Genomic DNA, 23,021 nt, shown 5'->3' with positions numbered 1-23,021 from the left:
CAGCACCTCCCACTTGGACCTCAGTTCATTCGGACACCTCCAGACCTGGATTCTGCCATCTCCAATACTGGTTCTGACAGCCCTGGATACCTTCAGACCACGAATACTACCGTCTTCAACTCTGGCACCAACAACCCCAGGCGGCTCCAGACCGCGGTTACCACCACGGTCTGAAACCACTGGTTTCAACAACTCCAGGCACCATCACACCACGAGTTATGTGGCCTCTAGCTCTGGCTCCTGCCCGGACCTCAGCCACCACCACATCCACGCTGAGACCTTCTTTGCTGCCGCTGGGCCCCCGGGCTCCCCCTCCCCACCACCACTCTCCAAACTCAGGGTCTCTCAGGCTCTCCCGTCACCTCTTGGGTCCTTACAGCCTCCATCTTCCTCCCAGCATACCTTCCCTGAACACCCCAACCCTTCCCTCTCCTCCGACATCACCAACTCTTCCCCCCTCTTCAATCCCAGCTCTAACCTCTGCTGTGTCTTCACCATTCCCTCCAACCTTCCCTTCTCTGAGCTGGAACATTCTATCCTCAGCAAAGATCATATTCTTTTCCCCCTTCGCCCGCACTTCAGTGAGTTCTGTGCCCGCCAAATTGCCAAGATCTTTTTCCCTCACCGTTTCCGAACCCACTTCTTTGGTAAGAATTCCCCATCCAGCACTGATGACCCCTTCTGCCATCTCCAACTCTTCTTGGACACCACACTTTGGTTTTCTGCCTGCTCTAGATCTTTTCTTTTTGAATTGTCAATGAGATTTCAACCAGCTTGACTTCAGCACTCCCCTGTCCTCTTCGAACCAACTTCCAATTCTTCTGCACCAATTACAACCTCACCATCGGACCCCAAACACAGCAGGTGCTGTTGTAGTGTGGCGGACTGACCTCTACCTTGCGGAGGCCAGACAGCAACTTTAAGATACCTCCTCATACATACTCCTTGAAGAGGACCATCAAGTCACTGTCTCTTGCACCATCACTAACCTCATTAACACCCATCCACTGCCACCAAACTCAAGGTTTCCTTAACCCTGTACTGCTTGTTTCTTCCTCCTACCCAAGATTCACAGAGCTGACTGACAGGGTAGGCCCACTGTCTCTGCCTTCTCCTGCCCCACTGAACTCATATCTGTATACATCAACCCTCTTGATTCAGTCCCTTCCCACCTACATCCGCGACCCTTCACATGCCCTTGACCTCAACAATTTTTAATTCCCTGACTGCTTTATTTTCATTTGTCCCTATATACTTCCACCCGCCCCCCCCAATCAAGAATGACTTAATGGCTCCCCCCTTCTTTCTTGACACAAGACCCAACCAGTTTCCCCCCACCACTATCCTCCTCCATCTGACAGATCTGGTCCTCGCCCTCAACAATTTCTCCTTTGGTTCTCTCACTTTCTCCAAAAATCAAGGGGTAGCCATTGGCACCCACATGGACCCCAGCTATGCCTGCCTTTTCATTGGCTACTTAGAACAATCCATATTCCAAACCTTCACTGGTAATGTTCCCCAATTCTTCCTGAACTACATTCGTGCTGCTTCATGCACCCATGCTGAGCTTGTCAATTTCATCAACTTTGCCTCCTACTTCCACCCCACCCTTAAGTTCACTTGATCCTTTTCTAACACCTCCCTCCTCTCTCAATTTGTCTCCATTCCTGGAAATAAACCGTCTGCCAACATCTTTTATAAACCTCTCATGGCTATCCCCATCCTATGCTCTGTAAAAATGCTATTCCCTTTTTGTCATTCCTCTGTCTCCGCCACATTAATTCCCAGGATGAGGCTTTCCATTCCAGGACATCAGAGATGTCCTCCTCCTTCAAAGAACAGGGTTTCCCTATCTCCACCATTGATGCTGCCCTCACCCGCATCTCCTCCATTTCTGACATCTGCGCTCACCAGAGCTTCCCGCCGTCTTAACAGGGATAGAGTTCCTTTTGTCTTCACCCACCTCCCCATAAGCCTCTGCATCCAACACATCATTCCCCATAACTTACGCCACTTTCAACAGGATCGTACCACCAAACACACTTTTACTTGCTCCCCCACTCTCTGCTTTCTGCAGGGGTTGCTTCCTCCAAGTTTCCCTTGTCCATTCGTCCCTCCTCACTAATCTTCCTCCTGGCATTATCCCTGCAAGCAACACAGATACTGCACCTGCCTATTCACCTCCTCCCTCACCTCCATTCAGGGCCCCAAACAGTCCTTCCAGGTGAGGCAACACTTCATCTGCTGATCTGCTATGGTCATCTATTGTATCCGGTGTTCCCAATGTGGCCTCCTCTAGATTAGTGAGACCCAGTGTAGATTGGGGGATGGCTTTGCCGAGCACCTCAGCTCCATTCACCAAAAGGGGAATTTCCCAGTGCCCAAACATCTTTATTCTTATCCCTATTCCCATTCTGACTTGTCAGTCCATGGCATCCTCTTTTGCCATGATGAGGGATCTCAGTTTGTAGGATTAACATCTCATACCATGTCTAGGTATCCTCCAAACTGATAGCATGAACATCAATTTCTCCTTCCAGTAATTTTGTTTCTTTCTTTTCCTTTCCCCTCTCCCTTCCCTCATCTTCTATTTTCCCCATTGGCTTCTTACCTCTTCTCCTCATTTGTCTCTCACCTCTCCCTGGTCCCCTTCCTCCCTCCTGTTCTCCTATGGTCCACTCTCTTCTATCAGATTCCTGCTTCTCCAGCCCTTTACCTTTCCCACCCACCTGACTTCACACATCACCTTCTAGCTTGTCCTTCTTCCCCTTCCCCCATTATGGGATCTTCCCTCTTCCTTTGCAGTCCTGATGAAGGGTCTCGGCATAAGAAGTCTACTACTTCTTCATTTCCATAGATGCTGCTGACCTGCTTAGTTCCTCCAGCATTTTGTGGATGTCCTTCATCTGCAGGATCTCTCATGTTTATGATTTGCCAAATCAGATCACTATTCCAGCTCAGCAGAAGAGTCACATTTTCTCACTTACAGAAGAGCAACTTTTGCAAAGCTTGCTGGGGAATTCTTACCAGTACAGGCATCACTGACAAAATTTGAAAAAGACTTTCTATAGACTTAAGCCATTAACTTATTTTTCAGGGGCATAATATAATTTTAGACCCCATTGCACAAACCCATAAGTTTGGTCCGATACAGGCTATCTCCTTGCTATTTTTGAATACAATATATCCATTTTTACACCAAAAAGGATGCAATGCCCTTGATTTTAGCCCCATGAATTTTGATGATTCATTATAAAATATATTTTGATCATTGCTGAAGAATCAAGGGAATAAACTCCTCACCTGCTATGGAGAGAATGGCATCAAAACATTGATTGCGATATGGGAGATGCAGGCTGTCGCATACCATGGCTTCATAGCTCTGTTCCCTTGCAGATTCTACCAAAGGCAGGCAATAGTCACAGCCTACTTTGTAGGCTTGATTGTTGATACAAAGGTACTTCCCATTTCCACATCCTAATTCAAGAAAGAATTGTAATAGAAATGAAATTTAAAACAGAATTCACACTCCTTAATTATAACAAGTTAAACAAGGCTAGAAAAAATTACAACATACTTAGAAGATGAGTTCTCAGAATGCAGAAATCCCAAATAGAAGGCAAGGTCACTCAAGATGTTCAATCTGCACAAAACTCGTGGTCTACAGAGCAGCAGTGATCCCTGCCCAACTCTGTACTTTTGAGGCCTGGATTATCTACAACAAGTATCTCAAAGCATTGGAGATACCACTAATGATGTCTCCACAGAGTTCTCCAAAATCACAAGAAAGATAAGTAAGCCATTGTTAGTGTGCTCTCCTAAGCCAAAATCCTCTACTTGCAGACCCTAATTCCACTGGGGAGGTCACACTTGGTGCTTGCCTGACAACAAACTCCTGAAACAAACTGTTCTATCACAGCGAGAGAGAACCTGAAAGACAGAGAAAAACCATATGCTCAAAAGGCCTCTATGAAAAACTGCCAACACCGCCTCTGCCTCTTGCGAATGCCTGGCCCGTGGCTGCTTGAAATAGAGAAGGAGCATTTAGGATTGTATTGAAAACGTCATGTCCATGTATGGAGTACACATAGAAACATTGTGTAATTGTTCAGAGGAGTGGACCACCTCATAATCCACCCACCAACGTGATCCTGCTCCATCTACGGAAGAGCTTGTGGTTCTCACATCAGCCTCATAAGTCGCCTCAGGACTGAGAGGGGTAAAATGGAAGCAAGACATCCTCAGTCCCAAAGGACCTGCTTCTCAGGTGCCCTTCAACAAATGCAGATCCCTCCAGGAATATTTTCCATTTTCAATCCCTGGATAACAAGCAGGAGGTAGGTTCGTTCATACCTGAACCTAAGAGCACTGAGTACCCAAAATACTAGAAACACAACACAAGCAAGATGCTGGAGGAACTCAGAAAATCAGGCAGCATCTGTGGAGGGCAATGCACGGATGACATTTCTGATCAAGACCATTCATCTGGACTGCAAAATATTAACTTTCAGAGATCTGTCATCAAACAGGAACTTCTGCTTTGTATGACAGTGTATCATGGGATACATGGCCATGAAAGGAAGCACCTGAAAGACTTCTGCAAGAAAAAAAACTTAACTTCAATATCATTACGCCATGTTTACATGGTCATGTTGTATTCTAATTACCTGTGGGAGTGAACTGTTAATGAAGACGACTTTTTTCTAAAAAAAATTATTCTGCAAGTTAGAAATGGATAAAATTTAAACTTCAGTATTTAAAATAAAATCAAGAGAACGTTTTGCTTAAAACAATTCAGGAAATGGACTACATTCACGAACCAATATCAGCAATAAGGCTGCCAGATTCTTGTTCTAGAAGAAACTGCCGTACTCTGGGCCAGGCCTTGTAGCGAGTGTCATTGAAATGTGGGGCAATCTTCTCATACACACTGTGAACATAGTCCTTCTCCAAGCGGCTTGCTTCTTTGTCCATGAAATTTTGTCCTCCGTCATGCAACTCTCCAAATCTTCCAGTTCAAAGAAGCTGTAGACAAGATGTTTTTAAAAAATCTTTTAATAAAGTCAACATTACAGTTGGTAATGCTACTAGTGCAGAAAATTACAGAATACTTATTATTTATTCATATTCTCATGACAGTTATCTAAACGGTTTCAGAAGTCTTACTCGACCTGATGAAGGGTCTGGGGTTTTGGCCCGAAACATCAACTGCTTAGTTATTGCTATAGCTGCTGCCTGACCTGATGATTTCCTCCAGCATTTTCTGTGTTATAAACACAAGTTTCAAGTTCCTGGGTGTTAATATCGGAGGGCTTAACCTGGTCCCAACATATCGATGCAGCTATAAAGAAGGCAAGATAGTGGCTATATCTCATTAGGAGTTTGAGGAGATTTGGTATGATGAATAAGACACTAGAAAATTTCTACAGGTGTATCATGGAGAGCATTCTGACTGGCTGCATCACTGTCTACTGTGGGTTGGGGGAGGGGTGGACACTACTACACAGGATGGAAGTAAGCTGCAGAGAGCTGTGAAATCAGTCAGCTCCATAGTTCCATCATGGGTACTAGCCTCCGCTGTATCCAAGACTTCTCCAAGCAGCTTCAAAAAGGTGGTGTCCATCATGAAGGACCCCACCACTCTGAACATGCCCTCATCTCATTATTACTGTCAGGAAGGAGGTACAGAAGCCTGAAGGCACACACTCAGCAATTCAGCAACAGCTTCTTCCCCCCTGCCATCTGATTTCTGAATGGTCATTGAAACCATGAACAGTACCTCGCTACTTTTTATTTCTGTTTTTGCACCATTCATTTAACTATTTGATAGATATCTCTCTTTCTCTTTCCATAAATATAGCAGCATGGAGACTGCACACCCAGAGGCTGCCTTCATCGCTGCCGGTGACTTTAATAGAGCGTCATTGTATCACGTCTTTCTCTTAGTTTTGTCAGCACATCCAGGTGAGCAACGGGGAGATAGCATACTCGACCACAGCTAGTCTCCCCTCCACAATGCTCCTCCGTCCGCTGTTTGGGAATTCAGATCACTCCTCCATCTTGCTTCTGCCAATGTACAGGCAGAAGCTGAAACAAGAGGCAGCCATAGTTAAAACCGTCCGCCTAATCAGTCTCCATGCTACAGGACTGCTTTGGTGATGTCAACTGGAATGACTTTCATGATCAGGATGTCTCCAAGTTCATGGAAGGGTTCATGAGCTTCATCCAGAAATGCATTGAGGATGTTGTGCCCCCCCAGAAATCGGTCAGGGTCTACCCAAACCAGAAACCCTGGGTCAACAGTCCCGTGCAAGCAGCACCAATCGCGCAACACAGAGTTTACATAATCAGCAGAAGCTCAAGCAGCACCTATCGCGCAACACAGAGCTTACATAATCAGCAGAAGCTCAAGAAATGCAGCCACGATCTGTGCAAATTTATCAAGGCAGCTAAATGACAATACAGGGACAGGATCCAGACACAACTCTCCACCAACAACATGAGCAGTTTAGGGCAAGGTCTGCACACCATCGCAGACTTCAAAATAAACGCAGTGGTGTTTCCAACATCGCTGCCTCTCTCCCACTTGAGCTAAATAATTTTCTTTTTTTTCACACTCGGTTCAATGTCACCAACGCTAAGCCCCTGTGGAGAGCCACTGAAGCAACCTGCACTGTGGTCATCTCTGAGGCTGAAGTATGCAGGTGATTCCAACGAGTGGACAGTCACAAGGCTGCGGGACCGGACGGCATCCCAGGGCAGGTACTCAGGATGTGCACAGCACGACTGGCAGGTGTGTTTACAGACATTTTTAATCGCTCCCTCTCCCAGTGTAGAGTGCCCTCCTGCTTCAAAACATCCACCATTGTCCCTGTACCTGAAACAAGGTAACATTTCTGAACGATTGACATCTTGTCGCACTCACCTCAATAATAAGCAAATATTTAGAGAGGCTGGTCAGGGACTACATCTGCAGCATGCTACCACCCAAACTAAACCCCTACAATTCGCCTACCGACACAACCAGTCAAAAGATGATGCAATAGCCACAGCTCTACACACTACCCTTACACATCTGGAGAAGGAGGATGCTTATGTGAAAATGCTGTTCTTGGACTATAGTTCAGCAATCAACACCCTAATTCCCACCCCTCCCCCAAGCTTCACAAGAAGCTCAGAGACATCTGCCTTCACCCTGCCTTGTGCAGCTGGATCCTGGACTTCCCGTCAGATTGCCAGCAGGTGGTAAGAGTGGGCTCCCTCACCTCTGCCCCTCTGACTTTCAGCATAGGTGCCCCTCATGGCTGTGTCGTAAGCCCCCTCCTTTACTCTCTGTATACCCATGACTGTGTCACCACCCACACAAATTAAATTTGCTGACGACACTACATCGACTGGCCTAATCTCAAACAATAACGAGGTGGCCTACAGAGAAGAAGTCATCACCCTGACACAGTGGTGTCAAGAAAACGACCTCTCCTTCAATGTTGCAAAAACAAAGGAGCTGGTTGTGGACTACAGGAGGAATGGAGACAGGCTCACCCCTATTGACGTCAATGGATCTGGGGTTGAGAGGGTGAACAGCTTTAAGTTCCTCAGCATACACATCACGAAGGATCTCACGTGGTCTGTACATATTGGCTGTGTGGTGAAAACAGCACAACAGCGGCTATTTCACCTTAGATAGCTGAAGAAGTTTGGTATGGGCTCCCCAAGTTCTAAGAACTTTCTACAGGGGCACAATTGAGAGCATCCTGACTGGCTGCATCACTGCCTGGTATGGGAACTGTACTCCCCTCAATCGCAGGACTCTGCAGAGAGTGGTGCGGACAGCCCAGCACATCTGTAGATGTGAACTTCCCACTATTCAGGACATTTACAGAGACAGGTATGTAAAAAGGGCCCAAAGGATCATTGGAGACCCAAGTCACCCCAACCACAAACTGTTCCAGCTGCTACCATCTGCGAAACGATATTGCAGCATAAAAGCCAGGACCAACAGGCTCCGGGACAGCTTCTTCCACCAGGCCACAGAGTGATTAATTCATGCTGATACAATTGTACTTCAATGTTATATTGTCTGTCCTGTTGTACATACTATTTATTACAAATTACTATAAATTGCACCTTGCACATTTAGACAGAGACATAACATAAAGATTTTTACTCCTCATGTACGTGAGGGATGCAAGTAATAGAGGCAATTCAATTCAAATGAAAACCAGTCTCAGGAAGTAAAATCTGTAAACAATTTAACTCCCAACTGACACTTTGTGGGTGATAGAAACAATCACTGGGTGTGGGACATTCTCAGTCCCATTGAAACTACACGGGAAGAAATTGATGAATATTCCTGCTGTCAGCACATTGTTGAAGGCATGTCCCTGCACAACGTACAGTTCGGAGCAGATAAGCTTCAACACTCAACCTTCTGGTTAGTTGTATATTCATGGAGCCATCCTTCAATGCTGGAAGAGGTATATTTTGGGTGTCTGGAGTTTGCACTGATGCTTTTTCTTGGAGCAGATTAAATAGTCACAGGGATTCTGTTAATTGGGATCTGTTATAGTAATAGTCATACCTTATTAATCCTGGGGGAAATTGGTTTTTGTTACAGTTGCTCCATAAATAATAAATAGTAATAGAACCATAAATAGTTAAATAGTAATATGTAAATTATGCCCGTAAATTATGAAGTCAGTCCAGGACCAGCCTATTGGCTGAGGTTGTCTGACCCTCCAAGGGAGGAGTTGTAAAGTTTGATGGCCACAGGCAGGAATGACTTCCTATGACGCTCTGTGCTGCATCTCGGTGGAATGAGTCTCTGGCTGAATATACTCCTATGCCCACCCAATACATTATGTAGTGGATGGGAGACATTGATCAAGATGGCATGCAACTTAAACAGCATCCTCTTTTCAGACACCACCGTGAGAGAGTCCAGTTCCATCCCCACAACATCACTGGCCTTACGAATGAGTTTGTTGATTCTGTTGGTGTCTGCCACCCTCAGCCTGCTGCTCCAGCACACAACAGCAAACATGATAGCACTGGCCACCACAGACTCGTAGAACAACCTTAGCATCGTCCGGCAGATGTTAAAGGACCTCAGTCTCCTCAGGAAATAGAGACGGCTCTGACCCGTCTTGTAGACAGCCTCAGTGTTCTTTGACCAGTCCAGTTTATTGTCAATTCGTATCCCCAGGTATTTGTAAACCTCCACCATGCCCACACTGACCCCCTGGATGGAAACAGGGGTCACCGGTACCTTAGCTCTCCTCAGGTCTACCACCAGCTCCTTGGTCTTTTTCACATTAAGCTGCAGATCATTCTGCTCACACCATGTGACAAAGTTTCCTACCGTAGCCCTGTACTCAGCCTAATCTCCTTTGCTGATGCATCCAACTATGGCAGAGTCATCCAAAAACTTCTGAAGATGACAAGACTCTGTGCAGTAGTTGAAGTCCGAGGTGTAAATGGTGAAGAGAAAGGGAGACAAGACAGTCCCCTGTGGAGCCCCAGTGCTGCTGATCACTCTGTCGGACACACAGTGTTGCAAGCACACGTACTGTGGTCTGCCAGTCAGATAATCAAGAATCCATGATACCAGGGAAGCATCCACCTGCATCGCTGTCAGCTTCTCCCGCAGCAGAGCAGGGCGGATGGTGTTGAACGCACTGGAGAAGTCAAAAAACATGACCCTCACAGTGCTCGCTGGCTTGTCCAGGTGGGCGTAGACACGGTTCAGCAGGAAGAAGATGGCATCCTCAGCTCCTAGTCGGGGCTGGTAGGCGAACTGGAGGGGATCTAAGTGTGGCCTGACCATAGGCCGGAGCAGCTCCAGAACAAGTCTCTCCAGGATCTTCATAATGTGGGAGGTCAATGCCACCGGTCTGTAGTCATTGAGGCCACTGGGGCGCAGCGTCTTCGGCACAGGGACGAGGCAGGACGACTTCCACAATACAGGAACCCTCCGGAGCCTCGGGCTCAGGTTGAATACATGGTGAAGTACTCCACATAGCTGAGGGGCACAGGCTTTGAGCACCCTGGTACTGACACCATCCGGTCCTGCAGCCTTGCTTGGGTTATAATTGCAAATATGTAATTCTGTAAATTTACCTGACTATATTCAAATGTTAAAGTTAAGCAAGTGATCATAGCAATTAGAGATACAAGATTGCTCAATTTCAAATCCAGTATACAAATGTAGAGGAGAATAAAATAATTGTTACTCTGGATCCAATGCAGTACAAACAAACAAAAAGATAAAGAACACAATAATAAAACACTATAAATATAAGTACATAGTCTGTATGTCCACAAAGGTGACTCTAGGCACAGGTGTGTCTGTACATAAGGTGACTGACAGGGAATGATAAAGTAGTGATGTTGGGGGTGTGGAGGAGTGGGTTGGTGGGTACCAAATTGCTTGGAGAAAATAATTGATTGAGTCTGGTGGTCCCAGTGAAGCCTCCTCCCTATTGGTCCATGAGCATGGTGGATGGGATTCTTCACGATGTTACTGGCCCTTTTCTGGCACCTTTCTGAATACATGTCCTTGATGGTGGATAGGCAGGTACCAGAGATGCATTGGGGAGTTTTGACTACCCGTTGTAGAACTTTCCTGACCACCGCAGTGCAGTTTCTGTACCATGCAGTGATGCAACTTGTTAGGACGTGCACATGTAGAATGATGTGAGTATAGATGTGCACAGCCCTGCTCTCTTCAGCCTCCTTAGAAAGTGGAGGTGCTAGTGAGCTTTCCTGATTGTGTAGGACATGAGAGGCTCTGCGAGATGTACACTCCCAGGAGTTTGAAACGGCTCGCAATTTCCACTGCCGTGCCGCTGATGAAAAGAGGAGTGTGAGTTCTCCTGAAGTTAATAACCATCTCCTTTGTTTCGCTAACATTGAATAACAGGTTATTTGCTTGGCATAGGACCTTGAGGGCTTTCACCTCCTCTCCAGAGGCTGCCTCAGCATTATTGTTAATAAGCCCCACCACTACCATGTCATCGGCAAACTTGACAATGTGATTACTCTAGATGTTTGGCCATGCGATCATATGCGAGCAAAGCACATAGCAATGGGCTCAGCACACAGCACCGGCAGGGGGCAAGGAGGGGCACCCACGTTCATGATGATGGGAAAGGATGTGCGGTTGTACATCCTGACTATCCGCGGTCTGTTGGTTAGGAAGCAACGGTGTATTTAGAATGAGGAGGAGTTTGTTCACCAGCTTCTGTGGGACAATAGTGTTGAATGCTGAAATGAAATCTAGAAACATCATTCTGACAATATGTGTTCTTGTTTTCAAGATGCATCAGAGCCAGGTAAATGGCGGTAGTCAGGAAAGTTCTACAACAGGTAGTCAAAACTCCCCAATGGCACCTGTCGTACAGCGGCTGGGCTCAGTTGGTAAACAACTGTAGTTAATTGTTTATTATTACCTTTGTGCTGAAGTATAAAACACCGGTGTTAGGAAAGTCAGATTCTCTTGGATTTTCCTTGACATTGTCTCCCAGAGCAGGGGTTCCCAACCTTTTTTTATGCCATGGACCAATACTATTAAACAAGGGATCTGTGGTCCACAGGATGGGAACCCCTATCCTAGAGGCTTGCTGTGTGAATAAAGACTTATATATTTCCCAGTTACAGCTTCTGTGTGGCTCAGGTTTAGACAGCTACAATGGATGGCATCCTGTAAACTGTACTAACATGCAGGGATGGGGAGAGTGAATTTGAGTGAAGTTATCCCCTCTGGTGTGGGCACGTGGCCAAGTGCTTAAGGCATTGGACTAGCGATCTGAAGGTCATGAGTTCAAGCCTCAGCCGAGGCAGCGTGTTGTGTTCTTGAGCAAGGCACTTAACCACACATTGCTCTGCGACGACACTGGTACCAAGCTGTATCGGCCCTTGCCCTTCCCTTGAACAAGACCAGTGTCATGGAGAGGGGAGACTTGCAGCATGGGCAGCTGCCAGTCTTCCATACAACCTTGCCCAGGCCTGCACCCTGGAGAGTGAAGACTTTCCAGGCGCAGATCCATTGTCTCGCAAGACTAACGGATGTCTTAATATCCCCTCTGGTTCAAGAACAAAATAGTTGAGGGATAATAACTGTTCTTAATCCTGGTCATGAGAGTCCCGAGGCTCCTGTACCTCCTTCTGGATGGCAGCAGTGAGAAGAGAACATGGCCTGGATGATGGGGGTCTCTGATGTTGAATGCTGCTTTCCTGTGACAGTGCTTCACATAGATATGCTCGGTATCTGGGAGGGCTTTACCTGTGATGAACTAGGCTGTATCTATGACTTTTCATCAGCTAGTCTGTTCAAGGGCATTGGTGTTACCATACCAGGCCGTAATGCAACCAGTATATCTATTGAGGTTTGTCTAAATTTTCGATGACATGCTGCATCTAAAACCAGCACCTAAAATGTTACAGTTCTGCAAGTCACTCACTAGTACTTGTACTGTTTTGTATATAGATTATTGCAATATGTATAGTTTTGGTCACTTTGTTATAAGAAATACATTGTCAAGCTGGAGAGGCTGTAGAAGAGATTTATGAGGATGCTATCTGGACTAGAGGGTCAAGTTATTGGGAGAGGTTGGCTATGCTGGATCTTGGAGCATAGGAAAATAAGGAGACAGCATAGAGATCTATAAAATCATGAGGGGCATGGATAAGACAGATAGTCATAGTCTTTTCCCCAGTGTTACTGAATCCAAAAATAGAGGGTACAGACATAAGAAGAGGAGAGATTTTGAAAAGAAACCCAGGAGTAAACTTTGTGAAATTGTGTGTGAGGTTCAAGACAGAATCAGATGCACGACAACTGTGGCAGGGTTTGCATGACATTACTTCCTATAATTTATTTTATTATTTAGCGACAGTGCGGAGTAGGTTCTTCCGGTCCTTCAAGCCACACTGCCCCAGCAACCCCAATTAACCCTAACCTAATCAAAGGACAAGCTACAATAACTAATTAACCATCCCGGTACATCTTTGGACTTGGGCGGAAACTAGAGCGCCTGGGGAAAACCCACACATTCCATGGGGAGGACGTACAGAGACTCATTACAGAACGGTGCTGGAATTGAGCTTCAAACTCCAGGACATCCCATCTCTTTCTGGCTATTCACATTGCCATATTCTAGCTACCATCGACATGCAACCTCATAATTATTTTTAAAACTCTCCCTCCATCTTCTTGATACATTCTATGACTGTCACTCCTTATAGGAGGGTGTAGAATACTAAGGGCAGAAATACCAGTTCTCACACCTGCAGAACAGAAGAAATAGCAATAAGAGAGATCTTAAAGCTGTCAACTCTCCTATGCCATTCAAGAAAACCATGACTGATCTTATCTTTGGCTTTAATCTATAGCATGAAAATCTACCTCAGCCTTGAATATCCTTAGTGACTAAGTAAACATAGCTCACAGGTTCACAATCTGCCAAGAGAATAAATTCCTCATCTTTAGTGACCATTCCTTTTCCTTGAAACTTCCTTCATTTGTTCACGATACCAATAAAGAAGAGATATAAACAGAGGGAAGTTGCTCCCATTAGTAGACAAGTCAAGGACTAGGGAATATGTAGATTTAGTTTTTTTGCAAAACATAAAAGGAATGCCGTGTAGAAATTCTTTGTACACTCCATCATGGAAGTGTTGGAGTCAATCAGGGCCTTCAAAGGGGAATTGGATGGGCTGTTGAGGGGTAATTTGCTATGCTGTGAAGGAGGAGCAAAGGAGTGAGACTGACATGATAGCACTACTGAGAGCTGGCATCAGCTCAACAGATTGAATAGCCTCTTTCTGAACTGTTACAATTCAAGGAAACTATTTTGTTTTTTCAGGCTAATGATTAATGTAAATTATGACTACTTTGGAACTCTATTAATTACAACTTGCAAACTTTAAAACCATCAATCCCTACTCATTCTTCTGTAACCATGCTAATATATTGCTCTTAACCACAAATGCTTATCTAATGCAGTGACTATAAACTTAGTATCTTATCGTATGCCTTTTGCAAATCGAAATAGTGACTTTTCCTTATCTACCTTGTTACATATGCAATCAATAATCACCAATACATTTGTCAAACACTATTTCCTTTCATTTAAACTATCTTAACTTTGCTTCAACAAGTTACGCTATTCTGTAACCATTTAATTAATAATGAACTCTTCCTGAAGGACATCCCAGAGAGAACCAGGATGTCCTAACATGGGCTACCAGAACTATCACAGCTTTCAGGTGACAGATTTTAACATCCAGCCACAGTGCAAACAAAAAATCAATTATGCAGAATTGAAGTCCTGAGAAAGTGAAAAATGCACATAATAATGACTTACAACATTTTTATCTTGATAATTTTAATTCATATTTTCATCTTTCATGGGTTTTAAGCCGTCACATAAGGTGCAATAGAAAGAGGCCCAAGACTGGTCATCAAGGAAGGTCATTCAGTCTGAAATGCACCATCACAGGGCACATTGACCAAGGATGCAGACAGAGATTATCCATTCCACTCTTAGATATTTGCAAATGTTTCATTCTTGGCTTTTGCATTCAACCACCATAAATGATTATGTTCATGAAATCTAATTTTATTTAATTCCTAAATGTCTACTTACTACTGCTTGCGGCAGGAGCTTCAAACTGATTGTGGCAGTACCCGGCTATGTCAATAGTTTTAACTGCAAAGAAAGCATGTAACCCCACCTTGAGTTATGCCCAAGGCCATTCCTAGCACATTCTTCTACAATCCTTAATCTTCTTTCTTGTAACCTGAAGGAGGCACTCTACTCTCCACGCTGTACGTCCTGCTGCAGTGCAATGTTGTGCAGAACACATTAGTATGCAGGCAATGAGAAATTTATCCCTCTTGTGTTTGTCGATCTCGTTACTGGAGATTCAGAGATATTGCACCCTGCCACTTTTGATCCAGCCGATGTCTTTATTAGATTAGATTAGATTCAACTTTATTGTCATTGTGCCAAGTACAGATACATCAAACGCTACTTGCCTTTATCGAGAACTACTTTGATGTATCATCCATCCTATCTTTGAAGTTTGGTCATATCAAGGGTTAGAGAGGGGTGCCAGGTATTGTAGAATGTTTGTGTGAGCAAGGGGAGGGGGTAGGTAGACAGCCATAGGGTTTGGGGTAGGGACACTCCTCATTCTGAAGTTGCTGGCTGATGTGTCTGTTCAGATGTGCAAGGATGCAGTGTAGCTGCTGACCAAAGATATCATGGAAACTGCCTTGGATTCTTGAATTTATGATTGTTCATCAGCAAAATTCTGACAATGTGGCAGCAGTTGATAGACACTACAGGTGATCACTGGTGGGGGGAGATGGAGTTTTACTACATGTTCGCTAATTTGGCAACAAACAGAGCTACAATTTGACAGCCTGATCATTCAGAGACTTCACTACATTTAATCCACATGATCACAAACCCTAGCAGTTAGATTTCTGAGTAGCTGATGGATTTATGGGATGCTCCTTTTCAAAAAACTTGACTATATACCACAATTTTTCTTAGCATAGGTAAGTATAGTTAAGTATATAAGAATCCTGAACACCAGAGTTGCTGAAATCATGACCTGGAAATCCAGGCCTTGAATTCCAGACTCATCCACTACCGTACCTAGGAGGTCAATGGCCACCATGGACCCTACCCGCACAGACAGGTAGTTAAGCACTAAGGCACAGCAATATTACCCACTTCAAAATAAGTTCAAGCAATTTATCAACAATCAGTAAAACAAACTGTCTCAGTTAGGCTTTAAAATGTTCATGAGACATAAAAGGAGAGGATTTTACTACTGCAAACACCAGGAAATCTGCAGATGCTGGAAATTCAAGCAACACACACAAAATGCAGGTGGAACGCAGCAGGCCACCACTCTGCTCCGTCTAGCGGAATTGGTCCTTACTCTTAATAATTTCTCCTTTGGCTCCTCCCACTTCCTCTAAACTAAAGGTGTAGCCATGGGCAGCCGTATGGGTCCCAGTTATGCCTGCCTTTTTGTTGACTTGGTGGAACAATCCATGTTCCAAGCCTATACCGGTACCTTTCCCCCGCTTTTCCTTCGCTACATCGATGACTGCATTGGCGCTGCCTCCTGCACATACGCTGAGCTCATTGACTTCATTAACTTTGCCTCCAACTTTCACCCTGCCCTCAAGTTTACCTGGTCCATTTCCAACACCTCCCTCCCCTTTCTTGATCTTTCTGTCTCTATCTCTAGAGACAGCTTACCTACTGATGTTTACCAGAAGCCTACGGATCTCACAGCTACCTGGACTATTCCTCTTCCCACCCTGTCTCTTCCAAAAATGCCATCCCCTTCTTGCAATTCCTCCGTCTCTGCCGCATCTGCTCTCAGGATGAGGGTTTTCATTCCAGGACGAAGGAGATGTCTTCCTTTTTTAAAGAAAAGGGCTTCCCTTCCTCCATCATCAACTCTGCCCTCAAACGCATCTCTCCCACTTCACACACATCTGCTCTCACCCCATCCTCCCACTAACCCACTAGGGATAGGGTTCCCCTTGTCCTCATCTACCACCCCACCAGCCTGTGGGTCCAACACATAAATCTCCCTAACTTCTGCCACCTCCAACTGGATCCCACCACCAAACACATCTTTCCCTTACCCCCTCTTTTTGCTTTCCACAGGGATCGCTCCCTAAGCGACTCCCTTGTCCATTCATCCCCCCAGCCCTTCCCACCGATCTCCCTCCCGGCACTTATCCTCGTCAGCGGAACAAGTGCTACACATGCCCTTACACTTTCTCCCTCACCCCATTCAGGGCCCCAGACAGCCCTTCCAGGTGAGGCGACACTTCAGCTGTGAGTCGGCTGGGGTGATATACTGCATCTGGTGCTCCTGATGCGGCCTTCTATATATTGGTGAGACCCGACGCAGACTGGGAGACTGTTTTGCTGAACACCTATGCTCTGTCCGCCAGAGGAAGCAGGATCTCCCAGTGGCCACACATTTTAATTCCACATCCCATTCCCATTCTGATATGTCAATCCATGGCCTCCTCTAGATGTCAAGATGAAGCCACACTCAGATTGAAGGAACAACACCTTATATTCCGTCTGGGTAGCCTCCAACCTGATCGCATGAACATTGACTTCTCTAACTTCCATTAATGCCCCTCCTCCCCTTCTTACCCCATCCCTTATTTATTTATTCCTTTTTTTCTCTCTCTCTCTCTCTTTTCTCTCTCTGTCCCTCTCACAATAACTCCTTGCCTGCTCTCCATCTTCCTCTGGTGCTCCCCTCCCCCTTTCTTTCTCTCTAGGCCTCCCGTCCCATGACCCTCTCCCTTCTCCAGCCTTGTATCTCTTTTGCCTATCAACTTTCCAGCTCTTGGCTCCATCCCTCCCCCTCCTGTCTTCTATCATTTCGAATCTCTCCCTCCCCTCCCACTTTCAAATCTCTTACCATCTCTTCTTTCAGCTAGTCCTGATGAAGGGTCTCGGCCTGAAACGTCGACTGTACCTCTTCCTAGAGATGCTGCCTGGCCTGCTGCGTTCACCAGCATTTTGTGTGTGTTGCTTGGGCTACCTTGGTGCCATCTCCTGGGCACTGCACGTGTTTCAATGGTCACTTCTACTAAATGACCAATGTACTGTTTCTGATGGCAAATCCCTTAAAAATAAATATTACGGTTTTAATAAATAATTGGGTGAATAGCAATGATGATGCTCCACCTCTACCCTCAATCAGATTCACAAAATGGTCCAGAAGTAACAGTAAGATGTAGAGGCACTGTATGGGCTCTAGATCTCTTGGGGAAAAAAAGGCTCTGCTGCAATAGCAGATGCGGCTGTTTAATTAAGTGCTCCAAATTCTTCACACAAAGTCCCAAAATGTTAAAATATGTATACGAACAGTGAGAAAAGACCAACACACTATATACAATGTACAATATTTACACAGATCGACTGATTGTCACTCCTTCCTCAACTTTATTCATAAGCACCTACCACATAAAGGGCCCATCTCCAACCACATTGGGGGATACACTGAATCTATTTTGTACTTTTACTCCACCCCTCAATTGTCCATGGCATGTCCCTCCTGCAAACAGCACATATGCAGTTTCTCACGAATAACACCAACCCTGAAGCAGTGCCTCGGTTTTGCCGAGACGTAACCACAAATAAACAAACAAACCAGTGGAGCCCTCGACAAACAAATATAAAACAAATAAATACTGATGTATTAATAGGTTTAAATGTTATTGCCTGTATGTGTTTGTGCGTGTTACTTCAAGGTTGTAAAATTATTGCAGTGCTACTCAAGGCTAACGACAGAGTCGTCTGTCGCAGGCAGCCTCAACAATTACCTTCCTTTGAAAAGGACCAGCAGAGCAGCGTGTTCTCCAGATCCTACATTAATAAGATGGTTGTTGTGTCCCCTCTACCACTCCCCATGATAGCAAATGCCAATGATGCCCTTGTAAGACGGCCAATCTCTCCAAGTGATCAGGCTTCCAGCTGGCAGTACCGAACAGCTCATTGGCACACTTTGCTGGTTATATTGACTTCTTTTTGAAGTTGGGCTCTATTCAAAGTTAAATGGAATTACAATTCATAATTTTCAAATTGGTTGCAGAATTTGCCCATATTGGGTACATTTTGAAATTGGTTCATGAGATTGTGGAGAATGTAGGAATTCCACAATATGGAATAAAAGCAACTAAATATTTTTTATAAACAAGAGATTCCTCAGATCTTGGAAATCCAAAGCAACCCACACAAGATGCTGGAGGAACTCAACAGGTCAGGTAGAATCTATGGAAATGAATAAACAGTCAGCATTTTGGGCAAAGACCCTTCAGCGAGATTGGAACAGAAGGGGGAAGATGTCAGAATTAGAAGGTGGGGGGAGGGGAAGGGGAGGTGAGGGGTGAAGCCAGGTGGGTGGAGGAGGGGGGGATGAAGTAAGAAGGAAGGTGATAGGTGGAAAAGTTAAAGGGCTGGAGAAGAAGGAATCTGATAGGAGAGGAGAGTGGACCATGGGAGAAAGGGAAGAGGGAGACAACGGGGGAGGTAATAGACAGGTGAGGAGAAGAGGTAAGGGGGGCAGAGTGGGGAAAAGAAGAAAAGGAAAGGGGGGAGGGGAAAATTATCAGAAGTAGAAATCGATGTTCAAGCCACCAGGTTGGAAGATACACAGACAGAATATGAGGTGTTGTTCCTCCGACCTTAGAGAGGCCTTGGCGTAGCGGTAGAGGCGGCCATGAACAAACATGTCCGAATGGGAATGGGGATTGGATTTAAAATGGTTGGCCACTGGGAAATCTTGCATTTTGCAGATGGAGCAAAGTTGCTCAAAAAAGCAGTTCACCAAACTATATCAGGTTTCACCAATTTAAAGAAGGCCACGCTGGAAGCACTAAATACAGTAGACAATTCCAACAGATTCGCAGGTAAAGTATCGCCTCACCTAGAAATAATATTTGGGCCCACAATGGTGTAGTGTTTAGCATGATGCTATTGCAACTCAAGCTGGAGGGGTTCAGAGTTCAATTCCATTGCCCTCTGCTCTTCTGTACTTCCTTCTCGTGAGTGCGTGGGTTTCCTCCAGGTGCTCTGGTATCCTCCCAGAATCCAAAGTGGGTTAATTGGTCATTGTAAATTGCTCTGTGATTAGGCTAGGATTAAAGAGTGGGTTCTTATTTCTCCATTTCTTATTCCTCAATTCCATCTGCACAGTCTCAGTAGACAAGCTTTCCAGTCTGTCCTGCCTGAGCACTACCATGACACAGAATGCCACCCCCCCCCCCATTCTATCACATCTAAAACAACAGAACCCTGGAACAGTATAGCTGCCAGTCCTGTCCCTCCTGCAACTAAGTCTCACTAATGGATACAATGTCATAACTCGACGTGCTAATCCATGCTCGTCCGCCTTTCCTACAATACTCCTTGCACTGAAATACACACACCACAAAACAGTAGTTCCACAATGTTCAACCTTCTGATTCTCAACTTTGTATGTAGGTTTAACAAGAACTTTCCCCACAACCACTCCACTACCAGCTCTGGCACTCTGGTTCCCATCCCTACGCAAACTCTAAACCCAAGCAACCTGTCCACTTTCCTGCTGTGAATTCTGCTTCCATTTTCCCCAAAATATACTGTTGCAATTCTACACTGCAATCATAGAGAGCATCCTCCCATCAGACACCACTGTCTGGTGTGGTGCAGTATCCACTCACGATATATGAAAACTACATCGAACTGTCAGGTCAGCAGAAAAAGTCATTGGCTGCACTATCAGCTCTGCACGACTTGTATGTGTCCAGGATAAAGAAGGTGGCAGAAAAATAAATAATTGCAGACATTACCCACCCTACAGACTGCCCTTTCCAAAAGCTCCCTTTTGAAAAGCATGATAGGACTATCAGACCTAAACCTTCAGGTCATCTTAAACGTTTCTCGCCCAGGAAGATAATCTGATCCCCCATTCTAGGTAATCCGCATGCACCCCCACCCCCCCACCCCAACTATTACCCATCACTGCACTTTGATAATAAGTTTACTTAAAACTTTATAGACAATTTAAACAACTTTTTATAATGCAGTTTACATTGGAAATACATAACGCTATTTATTTATGCACATTTTATTCTATATCCTCCTTTTTTCCTCTGAGTTTTTTTTATATAATTTTTTATTTTTGTATTATTCTTTGTTCTCTAAAACTGTTGAATGTTATTGTGTTTTGTTGCATGTCGTGTCCAGACCAACACAACTGCAAATTCCTAATACATGTAAGTGTATACCGCAAGTTCATCCTTGATCCTTCACTGAGAATTAATGACCCTAAACCCATCTATTCTACCCCTCCCCAAAAACTCTTAAAAAAAAAAGTGAATACTGACCAAAGAAAATGTTAATCAATCTTAGCACATCTCATACTCAAAACAAGACAGTAAGGTCTCCTCCTCTACTTCAAAGCAGCTGGAGAGCAGATTGGCTTCTAGTATATTGCCAACCCCAGTTTGTTAGAGCTGGTTTAGAGCTGCATAACTGTGGTCTGGAGCTCCTGTATTCAGAAAGAGTCTTTTATCCTGCTGTGTCAGTAACAGGTGCTATAAAATTTATTATTATGCATTAGATCATACTTAACACTGATTTTCCAGCATCAGAAAAAAAACATTCACTACTTAGATTTGTGCAGAGAAATTAAACTGGTAGAAAACAAGTTAGAATTACAGATAACAACAGGAATTCTGCAGATGCTGGAAATTCAAGCAACACACATAAAAGTTGCTGGTGAAAACAGCATTCACCAGCAACTTTTATATAGAATTACAGATTTCAGTTTACCTCACCTGCTCTTAAGGTAGCATTTGCAAACAGTTTGCATTACGAGCATTTGATTCACTGTAACCTATTGATTCATTCTAACTTTGTCCAACAGAAACAAATTTCTTTTAGCTTATCAGTAAGTACAGATTTGATAAAAGCAATTGGACACATAAAATGTCCACCACTTCCTATCAAGAGAAAGTCTGGTAGAAGAAATACTTACATATTCAAATTTGCATTGAGAAACATCTCCAAATACTTTAAAACTAATTGCTTTAAAATGTTGTGAGTTATGGAGAGATATACATATATTTCTCATATATATTAGGAGCATATTACATTAATACAATAAATATCTATATCATTGAGACAGTTTTGGTTTAATATTTTATCCAGGAGATAAAGAAAAGACATTGCTACAGACGGAATGTGATATGGAGAGGAACAAGGGGTGGAGACGCTCACTTGTACCCACAAATGTCTCCTGCTTGGTAACTAGCAAACCATGTCAATGTTCACTTTTATTCCCAACCCCTAAAGAGCCTAAGACAGGGATGGCATGCCCAGGATGTCTCCTTAAAAATTTTATTGGCATCTGGTATGCAGTGCCATCCCTTGATTCTTTAAACCCCATGCATATTAAAAAGATATATAATAAAATAGGCTCTAGTGCTTTCCTTGTGTATATGACGCACAAACTCTTCTGGGGCTTTCAGTCAGGTCCGGGTATTGATTTTAACCGATTTTTTAATGACAAACTCCACTATCTTCATCAGAGAGGATGCCAAGGCATGTCTAGACCGTTGGTATATATACTCAGCTCCTGTCGTCCATCCCTCCTGATTGGTCAATCCTCAACCAATCTGGTTTCCGCTCTCCCACCTACTTTAAAATCATAGTCCAGCTCCATGTGAATACCGAGCAGCATGTACTGGTAAGGTGTATCTAGAATCATAGGAGGTGTATCTAGAATCATAGGAGGTGTATCTGAATGGGTTACCCGGAGAATTCTGCAGTAGCAGAACATTGCAGATGCAATGACACAGCATTGACCTTGACAGCACAAATCTACTGAGCCGTGCCAATGGCTTTCGGGACCACCTGGTGAAGGAAGCCATTGAACTAAGACTAGAGAACAAGAATTTCAACGAAAATGAAGGTCTCACTCTAGCTAAGAACTGGAATAAGATTTTAAACAAAGTGGGGCAGCAGAAACCTGAATGGTCGGTTAAAGTCAACACCTGGATGCAGTTGGAAGCCAGAGAAGAGTTTACGCACAAGATACATGATGATCATATTTACTGCAAATGAGAGATCTAGGATATTGACTCAGGGTCAATAAATGAAAAGATGAATAGTGCCACACTACAAGAACATGGCTCACTTCCAACACCCTAGGCTGTTTATAGATGGAGAAAAACTGACAGTGGTATGCTTGTTGAAAGATCCTAAAAATATACATTATGCCTTTATTATTCTTATCTGAAGAGCTCATTATCAGGTCAGGGTGGTGTGTGGCATTCTAACAGAGGGTCACAAACCAAAATATTTTCTCTTTCCACCAACGTTGTTGGCGAGAGGGCAAGACATTTGTAAGCACAATTGTAACTCACCTGTTTCTCTCAAATATGTAAAGCAATATTATATATCCTCAAGAGTAAT

The 23,021-nt window shown here is 44.3% G+C and overlaps 1 protein-coding gene across 5 annotated transcripts in view; it reads right to left on the bottom strand.

Annotated features, from left to right (window-relative positions):
* The window catches only part of LOC140200702 (probable tRNA methyltransferase 9B), a 48,294-nt gene that overhangs the window by 5,143 nt on the left and 20,130 nt on the right, over positions 1-23,021 (bottom strand). For 2 of the 5 annotated variants that reach the window (XM_072264278.1, XM_072264279.1), the window contains 2 exons: positions 4,821-5,025; positions 3,304-3,477 (listed from right to left, as the gene is read on the bottom strand). In XM_072264278.1, the coding sequence (XP_072120379.1) occupies positions 3,304-3,477; positions 4,821-4,974 (328 nt within the window). In that variant the 5' untranslated portion in view covers positions 4,975-5,025. Of the gene's footprint in view, positions 1-3,303; positions 3,478-4,667; positions 4,740-4,820; positions 5,026-23,021 lie in introns of those variants that run through there. The other 3 variants (XM_072264281.1, XM_072264280.1, XM_072264282.1) reach the window with 2 other exon arrangements.

Source organism: Mobula birostris, chromosome 7, assembly GCF_030028105.1.
Source record: "Mobula birostris isolate sMobBir1 chromosome 7, sMobBir1.hap1, whole genome shotgun sequence".
NCBI classification, from domain to species: Eukaryota; Metazoa; Chordata; class Chondrichthyes; order Myliobatiformes; family Myliobatidae; genus Mobula; species Mobula birostris.
Note: the sequence above shows the minus strand (reverse complement) of the source record. Positions and strands in the feature narration are given on the sequence as shown.